Source organism: Rhinopithecus bieti, unplaced genomic scaffold (assembly GCF_001698545.2).
Source record: "Rhinopithecus bieti isolate Rb0 unplaced genomic scaffold, ASM169854v2 scaffold_16097, whole genome shotgun sequence".
Lineage (NCBI taxonomy): Eukaryota > Metazoa > Chordata > Mammalia > Primates > Cercopithecidae > Rhinopithecus > Rhinopithecus bieti.
Genome location: NW_016808851.1, coordinates 2538232 through 2549655, shown reverse-complemented (window position 1 = coordinate 2549655; position 11424 = coordinate 2538232). Strand labels below are relative to the sequence as shown.

General features: G+C 39.4%; 1 protein-coding gene across 1 annotated transcript in view; it reads left to right on the top strand.

Annotated features, from left to right (window-relative positions):
* Nucleotides 1-11424, top strand: part of SYNE1 (spectrin repeat containing nuclear envelope protein 1) — a 286149-nt gene that overhangs the window by 62675 nt on the left and 212050 nt on the right. The window contains 5 exon segments of the mRNA XM_017887615.1: nucleotides 1460-1725; nucleotides 3845-6005; nucleotides 9060-9397; nucleotides 9593-9737; nucleotides 10403-10621. Of these exon segments, the coding sequence (XP_017743104.1) occupies nucleotides 1460-1725; nucleotides 3845-6005; nucleotides 9060-9397; nucleotides 9593-9737; nucleotides 10403-10621 (3129 nt within the window).

Sequence of the window (11424 nt, the reverse complement as noted above, 5' to 3'; positions counted from 1 at the left end):
AAAAAAAAAAAAAAAAAAAAAAGAAAAGAGAGAGAGAGAGAAAGAAAGAAAAAAGAAAATTAAAAATGTATTAACTTGATTGGAAGTTGTGTAAGATTTTTAACAAACTTTAAGATTTTTTTTTCTCCGTGATTATGAGTCAATAATAACATATTGTCTACTGAAGTGCTGTTTGCAAGTACAAGAAAAAAAGAGAATAGGGATAGGGATAATAACATTTATTTTTTTTCTCAAAAGCACTAACTTTTAAAAAAAAATTTGTGAACCATCCTAGAAATTTAATTTTTTAAATGTATTTTATAAGAAAAGTTTTATTATAAAAGGCTTAGTAAATACAGAAATGTCTTAAGCAAATTTAAATCACTAATGCTACTACCATTCAGAGATAATAAACAATGCTAATATTTTGCTGTATTTGTTTTAGATATACACATACTTAAAACATTCAAGATGGTACTGTTGTTTTATTAACATTTTAACTGTGATTGAACCTAGCTTTAAGGACAGAATTTCATATATAAGTCCGGGGATTTGAGAGATTTTTTTTGGGTAGTGGAAGTAAATGGAAATGGGAGTGAACAGTGGGAGAGTATGGAAGTCCATGAACCAACCCCTCAGAGGAATCACTATCCAAAGAAATGATCCTCTGGCCACATGTTGGGCTGGAAGAGATGGTACGTTAGAGATTTCTTTTTGATGTGTATGCAGGGAGTAGATGAATCTAAACCATTGCCTTTCCAGTTGGCAAATGTACTCCAGCCTTCCCCAACTTTGTACATAGCACCACTGCCCACCTGGTGACCCAAGCTACTTTGCCTTGTCTCTTACATTTGGAAGGTTTCTGTCAGAGGCGTTCAAACCAGAGCGACTCCATCTTGAAGAGGGGCTGAGTAAAATGAGGCTGAGACCTGCTGGGCTGCATTCCCAGAACGCTAGGCATTGTTAGTCACAGGATATTTAGTTAAGGGAACAGGTTCATAATGTTTACTGAACAGATTCAGAACTTGACAGACCCAGGATTTAGCAGACCTAGGAAATGTCCTAATGTCCTGATATCTTGAGAATAAAAGCACTCTTAGTTTAAGAATAAATTTTGAAAAACATGAACGCTTTAAAAATTCTTAGAAAACGAAGGTCGCACTTCAAGGTAAGATAATGACTTTTTTCAATAATGACTGTAATGTTTCATATGTATTAGTTTTTCTTTATGCCTCTGGAAATAGTACCATAAAAGAATATACCACAGCTACCCTGAATCTTGCACACATGGGAATTAACGTTCATAAAGAGATATGGTGATTTTTAGACTTTCTCTTTGTTTCCCATGACTTATACATTCTTCAGTTTTTTCGTATTAAGGAACTTAGAGTGTTCAAAGGTCTTATGTCTGTGTTGCTCTCTATATTTATTTGGGGATTTCTTAACACATTACATATTTTTTGTTGCTGTTATCCTTCAGGATTTTGTTAAGAAACTACAGAGCAAACAGGCATCCGTGAACACCATAATAGAAAAGGTGAATAAGTTAACAAAGAAGGAGGAGTCGCCTGAACACAAGGAAATAAATCATTTAAATGATCAGTGGCTCGATTTGTGCCGTCAGTCTAATAACCTGTGCTTGCAAAGGGAAGAGGATCTTCAGAGAACAAGAGATTACCATGACTGTATGAATGTCGTTGAAGTGTTCCTAGAAAAATTTACTACAGAATGGGATAATTTGGCCAGGTAACAAAAATTCTCCCATGGGTCACCAAAATGCTAAGCCAGACATTTCCTAATATCTATAAAAATGTAAAATGTGCCTAGGTGCAGTGGCTTATGCCTGTAATCCCAGCACTTTAGGAGGCCAAGGCGGGTGGATTAGTTGAAGTCAGGAGTTCTAGACCAGCCTGGACAACATGGTGAAACCTCATCTTTACTAAAAATACAAAAAGTAGCTGGGTGTGGTGGTGCATGCCTGTAATCCCAGCCACTTGGGAGACTGAGACAGGAGAATCACTTGAACCTGGGAGGAGGAGGCTGCAGTGAGCCAAGATTGCACCACCGTACTCCAGCCTGGGTGACAGAGCAAGACCCTGTCTCAAAAAAATAAAATAAAATGTCTTAGGTATATCATCTATTGCTTATTATTATTAATATTGGTAAGTAAAACATCATTATAAACCTAATGTTTTCACCTGGATATAGAGTCATGGTTTTCCTAGCTCGATATTAGTTTAACCAGTGGGTAAAAGAGAAATGTTGGAAAATGGCACCATTTTCTCTGTGACCTCAAAGAATATTCTAAAAATATTTCTAATTTTGTTTAATTACAAGTTATGGGATATCATCTGTGAAATCATTAAATGAATCCTTTTTGAACCTATATGCTCCCTGGGTTTCTTATCACATCTATAAGGTAATGAATGCATTCTGTGTAATTCAGTCAGGTTTTTTTCTTATACGAGTCTAGAAATTAGTGAGCAATCCAAATTCAGTTAATGTGTGTCTTCTGTGATTTTGTAGTGATTGAACCCCTCTTAGCTTTCTTCTTTGAAAAATAAGAATACACACACACATACTGGATCATTGTGTAAACCATTCCATACTTTTGATCACTATAATTGCTAAAATCTATACTTTTTCTGCACCGATTTACTAGTTTACAGCAATGAAAACTGCAAACATTGTTCTAGATATCATGAACTCATGGTGGGGTTTTGGGGGTTTTGTTGGTATACCATTTTCTGGTCTGTTTGCTTTTCTTTGATACTTCACAATTTACTGGTCTTTGGGATTAGTCCAGTCAATATTAACAACTCATATTTCTGACTTACAGCAGGCCCCACACACACCTGAGACTTACTGTGTCCCAAACAGAACTTCTCATACTGCCTCCCAACTCTGCTTTTCATACTTCAGAACTGATCATTTAGTAAAAAAGACTGTAAGATTCTATTTTTATGTGTGCTTCATAGCAAAGGGATGACAATTCTTTACATTTCACACTTATTACTAAAGATTTCTAATGATAAGCAAAAAATATCCAAGTACACAAGTAGCCATTAGAGCTGTTGGTTATACCTTACAGATCATACTACCTAGCACTCTATTGTTTGTTGAACCCTCTTCACAAAAGAAAGCACACAAATCATGCATCACTTATTAATTTATTTCAGTATCATTTTCTAGAGTACACTAGATCAGTGCTTCTCACTGTTTAACATTACACAAACCATCCAAGGATCTTGTTACCATATAGGTTCTGCTCAGTTGATAAGAGCCAGAGGAAGATAAAAGCATATTCTGATTTGATTGGAAGGCATTATCAGCCAGAAAGAAGTAGGCAACTTGATTTGATTCAACTTCTAATATTGACTTCTGATAAGACTTGTATTCCATAATTATAGCACTTCTGTCAATAAACCATGAATTGAACTACTCCCATTTATTCTAAGCTCAGAAGATCCACTTAAAGAAAATGGTGAAGTGTCAGCCGGAAGTAGTGGCTCATGCCTGTAATCCCAGCACTTTGGGAGGCCAAGGCAGGTGGAGGTCAGGAGTTAGAGACCAGTCTGACCAACATGGTGAAACCCTGTCTCTACGAAAAATATAAAATTAGCCAACCGTGGTGGCGCATGCCTGTAATCTCAGCTACTTGGGAGACTGAGGCAGGAGAATAGCTTGAACCTGGGAGGCAGAGGTTGCAGTGAGCCGAGATCACAGCATTGCACTCTAGTCTGGGAAACAAGAGCAAAACTCGGTCTCCAAAAAGAAAACGGTGAAGTGTAATTTAGCATAGTATGAACAAACATTGATATTGACTATAGCTAATTTGCTCTTACACCTTTCCATGTATTTTCAGATCTGATGCGGAGAGTACAGCTGTCCACCTGGAAGCTTTGAAAAAGTTAGCATTGGCATTGCAGGAGAGAAAGTATGCTATTGAAGATCTGAAAGATCAAAAGCAGAAAATGATAGAGCATCTGAGTTTAGATGACAAGGAGCTAGTCAAAGAACAGACGAGTCATTTAGAGCAACGTTGGTTTCAGCTTGAGGACCTCATTAAAAGGAAAATCCAAGTGTCAGTCACCAACTTGGAGGAGTTAAATGTGGTGCAGTCCAAATTTCAGGAGCTAATGGATTGGGCAGAAGAGCAACAACCCAACATCGCCGAGGCCCTTAAGCAGAGCCCTCCTCCAGATATGGCTCAGAACCTTCTCATGGATCACCTGGCCATCTGCAGTGAACTGGAGGCCAAGCAGATGCTCCTGAAATCGCTCATAAAGGACGCAGACAGGGTCATGGCAGATCTTGGTCTCAATGAGCGACAGGTCATTCAGAAGGCTCTCTCTGATGCACAAAGCCATGTGAATTGTCTCAGTGACTTAGTGGGCCAGCGAAGAAAGTACTTAAACAAAGCCTTGTCTGAGAAAACCCAATTTCTCATGGCAGTGTTCCAGGCCACCAGCCAAATTCAGCAACACGAGCGAAAGATAATGTTCCGTGAACACATCTGTCTGTTACCAGATGATGTGAGCAAACAAGTCAAAACATGTAAGAGTGCACAAGCCAGCCTCAAGACTTACCAAAATGAAGTCACTGGACTTTGGGCCCAGGGTCGTGAACTAATGAAAGGAGTCACAGAGCAGGAAAAGAGTGAAGTGCTGGGGAAGCTTCAGGAATTGCAGAGTGTCTATGACAGTGTTTTACAAAAGTGCAGTCACCGGTTACAAGAACTAGAGAAGAATTTGGTTTCTAGGAAGCATTTTAAGGAAGATTTTGATAAAGCTTGCCACTGGCTAAAACAAGCAGATATTGTTACATTTCCTGAAATCAACCTAATGAATGAGAGTACTGAGCTTCATACACAACTGGCCAAATACCAACACATTCTTGAACAATCTCCAGAATATGAAAATCTTCTACTTATGCTGCAGAGAACTGGGCAGACCATATTACCATCGCTGAATGAAGTTGATCATTCCTACCTCAGTGAAAAGCTAAACACTTTGCCCCAACAATTTAACGTAATTGTTGCCTTGGCTAAAGACAAGTTCTATAAAGTCCAGGAAGCAATTCTTGCTCGGAAGGAATATGCTTCCTTGATTGAGTTGACAACCCAGTCTCTGAGTGAACTTGAAGCCCAATTCTTGAGGATGAGCAAAGTTCCCACCGACCTGGCCGTTGAGGAGGCTGTGACTCTGCAAGATGGTTGCAGAGCCATTCTAGATGAGGTGGTGGGCCTTGGGGAGGCGGTAGATGAACTGAACCAAAAAAAAGAAGGTTTTCGCAGCACAGGTCAGCCTTGGCAGCCAGACAAGATGCTGTACCTTGTCACCTTATATCACAGGCTGAAGCGACAAACAGAACAGAGGGTTAGCTTATTAGAAGACACCACCAGTGCTTACCAAGAACACGAGAAGATATGCCAACAGCTAGAGAGACAACTGAAGTCTGTAAAACAAGAGCAGTCCAAAGTGAATGAGGAAACGCTGCCTGCAGAGGAGAAGCTCAAAATGTATCACTCCCTGGGAGGAAGCCTCCAGGACTCGGGGATTCTACTGAAACGAGTAACCATACATCTCGAAGATCTTGCCCCACACCTTGACCCCTTGGCTTATGAGAAAGCCAGGCATCAGATCCAGTCCTGGCAAGAGGAGTTAAAACTGTTGACTTCTGCCATTGGTGAGACGGTGACAGAATGTGAGAGCCGAATGGTGCAGAGTATAGACTTCCAGACTGAGATGAGTCGCTCCCTGGACTGGCTGAGGAGAGTGAAGGCAGAACTCAGTGGACCGGTGTACCTAGACCTCAACCTGCAGGACATCCAAGAGGAAATCAGAAAGATCCAAATTCATCAGGAAGAGGTCCAGTCCAGCTTGAGAATCATGAATGCGCTGAGTCACAAGGAAAAGGAGAAGTTCACAAAGGCCAAGGAGCTGATTTCTGCGGATTTAGAACATAGCCTCGCTGAGCTCTCAGAGCTGGATGGAGACATTCAGGGAGCCTTACGCACCAGACAGGTAGGTATAACAGGACTTCACTTCTCTTTTTTCCATTGTGCTTATTTGTAAACAGGTACAAGAAATTCATTTGCTTGGTTATAATTGCTTCTTTAAATATTTCTTTCTAAACACTACACAGAAGCATCTTCAGCAGTGACTTAAATGGTTATTTTAATTTTTTTTTTTAATTGAGATGAAGTCTTGCTCTGTCGCCCAGGCTGGAGTGCAATGGTGTGATCTCAGCTCATCTCAGTGATTCTTGTGCTTCAGCCTCCCGAGTAGCTGGGATTACAGGCGACTGCCACCATGTCCAGCTAATTTTTGTATTTTCAGTAGAGATGGGGTTTCATAATGTTGGCCAGGCTGGTCTCAAACTCCTGATATCAAGTGATGTGCCTGCCTTGGCCTCCCAAAGTGCTGGGATTATAGGTGGGAGCCACCGTGCTGGGCCAGGTGATTTTAATTGTTTATGTGCATGCTATTCATTTTGTGCGGTTTCCATCTTGACTTCACTTTGCTTATAATAGTGATGCCTCAGTGATCTCTCACCTTTAAAGAGATGATAAATGGTATTAGTAACATAATTCATATTATATATTAGTACATTGATAGTACAACTAATTAACAATGAATAATTACTGATGCCCTTTGTAGACAATGTGAAGGCTGGTATTTCTAAAGTCAGTGCTAGATGAAGAGTCAAAATGGAGAGAGGCAGATAGACAATGCAGCCCTGACCTTGCTAATAAGCCACTTTTTTGTGGGGTATCCCATTAGTTGCCCCGTCTCTTCACCCCTTCTGTGGGGATGAGTGCTGTCCGTCTTTTGCTTCCCTATAGCACAGCAGAAGAAAGACTAGAATACTCGTAATTACTTGACTTAGGGATAACAAAAAGAAATGGGAGCATGTACAAAACTTCCCAGATTGGCCTAATTGCGTCTTGCTCTGGGGCTTGCAAGTTCTGTGCATTTAAAAATAAGAAGAGGGCCAGGCATGGTAGCGCACGCCTGTAATCACAGCACTTTGGGAGGCTGAGGCAGGTGGATCACCTGAGGTCAGGAGTTCAAGACCAGTCTGACCAACATGGTGAAACCCTGTCTCTAGTAAATACAAAAAAAAAAAAAAATTAGCTGGGTGTGGTGGTGCATGACTGTAATCCTACTTGGGAGGCTGAGGCAGGAGAATCGCCAGGAGGCAGAGGTTGCAGTGAGCCGAGATCACGCCATTGCACTCCAGCCTAGGCAACAAGAGCAAAACTCTGTCTAAAAATAAAATAAAATAAAATAAAATAAAATAAAATAAAATAAGAAGAGAAAAATAGTGGCCAGAGGATTACTTCCTTTAATTTCTTGGCTCCTTTTCTCCATGTCTGTCTTCAGTCCCTCTGATTCTAGGAGATGTCAACCAACCCTTTAGGTAAAAGATAGCTTTCATCAGGATAATACAGCAGCTAAAGCCTGGGAGGAGGGCACATCTGAGTTTTAATAGCAGCTATTTGATCTCAGGCAAATGACATCCTATAAGGCTCTGTCTGTTTTTGTAGAAGAGAGATATTAATGATTCTTTTATTAGGTTTATCTTCTTAGCATCGGGTCTGACACAAAGTAACCTCAGATGAATCTTAGCTCTCATTTAACTTTATTTTCCGCAAAGATTAAGGTTAACACTTTCAATAGTAAAAATGTTAATATTGGATAAAATCATAATAAACTTCTTCATGTAAAATTCTGACTTTTAAACTAAAACTTTAACCTAAAATACACTTTAACCTTTTCATGTTGATTCAAGGCTATTGTTTAAAAAATTTTTTAAACTATTTTTCTAGACCTATTAGTATAAATAGAGATATAGAATCTAGAATGTAGAGTAAGAACAGAAGTTACCAGAAATTTTCATTCTTGAAGGACATTTGTCAGGTAAGCTTGCTTCTTTTGGTGAGTTTTGAACCAAAATCTTAAATCTATTAAGATGTCTCTACTTGTGCCGTCTTGTCTTATTGATTATCTTCGTCCAAATAACTAAAGATCATGGCTCCTGGGGCATTTCTTATTCCCTCCGCTGATTCTATGCTTCGCTGTCCCTGTTCTTTCCTTAACTGGTGCTCATCTTACGGGTACTTTCTCTACCTTTTCTATGCATCTTTGCTTGCACAGTCACAGCTTATTTTGTCCAGTCATTGATGGCTGGTTAGAGTGTTTCTTTTCCTTCTGGAGTTGAATGGACCAGCCTTCCAGACTTAAACTTTTCGACTTTTCTATTTTAGTCTCTATACAAGACTCACAGGTTACTATTTCACTTCCAGAAATTACTCTGTGGCTCTGTGGTCTGGTAAATGCCAGTTTGGAAGTTTGATGTTGCTATACTTTTTTTTTTTTTTTGCTTTTTGCTTTTCTTTTTTTTCCTTTCCATGTTTGTTTGTTAATTTGTTTTTTGAGAGACAGAGTCTGGAGTGCAGTGAAACTATCTCAGCTCACTGCAACCTCTGCCTCTCAAGTTCAAGCAATTCTTGTGCCTCACCCTCCCAAATAGCTGGGATTAAAGGCATGCACCACCACACTCAGCTAATTTTCATATTTTTAGTAGAGACAGGGTTTCACCATGTTAGCCAGGCTATCTCCAACTCCTGGCCTCAAGTGATCTGCCTCCCTCAGCCTCCCAAAGTGCTGAGATTACAGTCATGAGCCACCATGCTTGGTCGTGTTGTTATACTTCTAACCAATGGAGACATTACTGCACTTTGGCAAACATTCAGTCTGCCACATATTTCTAAGCATTATATTATTTCTTAGAGAGGGAACATTCAGAACTAGTCAAGATACTGACATAAATTTCAATCCCATCTCTGTCCTTATTATTTAATTTAATGGCAGTAATACAATTATAACAAGAATAGCAGAAGGAAAAATCAAGGCTAATGATGGATGGCACCACAAAAATATTCCCCTAGTTTATCAATGCACTTACACACATACACCCGTGAGACTGAGGACTGGAAAACGAATGAATGAAACTCTTTCCTGCAAATACATTGCAAAGGAGAGTTGATTATGTTTGCAACTGCTGTTTTTCAGGCTACCTTGACTGAAATGTATAGCCAGTGTCAAAGGTATTATCAGGTATTTCAAGTGGCCAATGACTGGCTTGAGGATGCCCAAGAAATGTTGCAGCTGGCAGGCAATGGCCTAGACGTGGAGAGTGCAGAGGAAAATCTCAAAAACCACATGGAATTTTTCCGTACAGAGGATCAGTTCCACAGTAACCTGGAGGAGCTCCGCGGCCTGGTAGCCACCCTGGACCCACTCATCAAGCCAACAGGCAAAGAAGACCTAGAACAGAAAATGGCTTCTCTGGAACTCAGGAGCCAGAGGATGAGCCAGGACTCTTGTGCCCAAGTGGATCTCTTGCAGAGGTATTTCAGGATGTTTTGTGTTTTATATTTAGTGAAATGAATTTCCACGCTGAAAGTAGTAATACACAAATGACATACATTAGCACATACATGCATTCTTCTCTCTTAAGTATCATTAGACATACTGACACCAGAGCTTTGTGTAGAAATACATGATTTCATGTTACTTATCAATTTCTGTTGGACTCTTTCAAGATGCACAGCTCAATGGCACGATTACCAAAAAGCAAGGGAAGAGGTTATTGAATTGATGAATGATACAGAAAAGAAACTGTCTGAGTTTTCTTTGTTGAAGACGTCTTCTAGTCATGAAGCAGAAGAAAAATTGTCAGAGCACAAGGTCAGAGTGTTGGGCTGTTTTTTGTTTTTTTTTTAAATCCTTTTTCTATAATCGTAATGGGTCTTTGCAACATGATCAATAAATCTTCATTTCTACCTGGAATTTTTCAATATGATAAGGATGCATGTAACCACATTTTATAGAAGTTTTAAGTTTATTAAATGCTGTTACCTTTTAGGATTCCCATTGGAAATGCATAGCAAAGATTTTAAAAAGATGTTCAGAGCAGTTTGCTTCCGATAAGATGTGGCACTTAATAAATGTCAGTAAATACTTTTTGTTGATAACAGATTAAATAAAACTGAAAATTAATAACTGAGTCTCCCTTTATCAGAGCAATATAAGGGAAAAAGTAACATACTAAAATATTAAATTTGGTTCACTTACATTTGTGCTGCCTTTTAAAAATGAAAAAAATGTCATCTCAAGTAGCAAAATACACTTTTGTTTTAATACATAAATAATATTCACCTCACCTCTTTAAAAGCTTTAAGACTAACTCTGGTTAAAAAATAAACATAAAAGGGTACCTAGAAGAGAATAAATGTATATGTAGAAACATTCCCTTTTGCAGGTAATTTTGGGCTTTACCAAGATCCATAGAATTTAAAAAAAATTAATCTCTCCCTTGTCTCCTCTCTTCCATCCTCCACCCACAACTCTAGGCTTTAGTGTCAGTGGTTAACTCTTTCCATGAGAAAATTGTGGCCCTTGAGGAAAAAGCTTCACAACTGGAGAAAACCGGAAATGATGCTAGCAAAGCCACCCTGAGCAGGTCAATGACCACAGTCTGGCAGCGCTGGACACGCCTTCGAGCTGTGGCCCAAGACCAGGAGAAGATCCTGGAAGATGCAGTGGATGAGTGGACGGGCTTTAACAACAAGGTGGTTTCCACTGTCCGTGGGCTCACCTTTCTTTCCTCACTAATTATAATGTATTTTGAAACACGGTATTTTGCTGCTTTTTGAAGTCAGCCTTCTGAAAGTAATAAAGGCTTTTTCAAATCTCTGTTTCAATGACATAAAAACTAAGTTATGAAACAAAGTACAAAATGTACAAAATGCAATGTGCAGTTTAATCCCAAGTCATGGTCAAATTATTTCAGTGAGAAAAACCAAGCAAATAAATTTTGAAAGGAGAACAAGCCCATTTGGCCCCATTTGCTTTCTTAACTGGCCTTGTAAAAGAACGAGATACTTTTTCTTTACCATGAAACCTGAAAATGAGCAGAAATTTAACTCATTACCAAAAATGTATATTCAACGTTTTCCTTTTTGGAGTCTTGCTCTGTCGCCCAGGCTGGAGCGCAGTGGTGTGATCTCAGCTCACTGCAGCCTCCACTGCCTGGGGTCAAGCAATTCTCCTGTCTCAGCCTCCTGAGTAGCTGGGATTACAGGCACCCACCACCACACCTGATTAATTTTTGTATTTGTAGTAGAGATGGGGTTTTGCCATGTTGGTCAGGCTGGTCTCAAACTCCTGACCTCAGGTGATCTGCCTGTTTCGGCCTCCAAAAGTGCCAGGGTTACAGGCATGAGCCACCACATGCCTGCCTGGCCACTTTTTCCATCTTTTAAAGGTTTAATGTTTTAAGCCATGTCTTCCTTTATGATTTAAAGGTATTCATTTATGTTACCTTAAATATTGGAAAGAGTATTTTGTTTTCTTAGTTTAAAAAAAAAAAAAA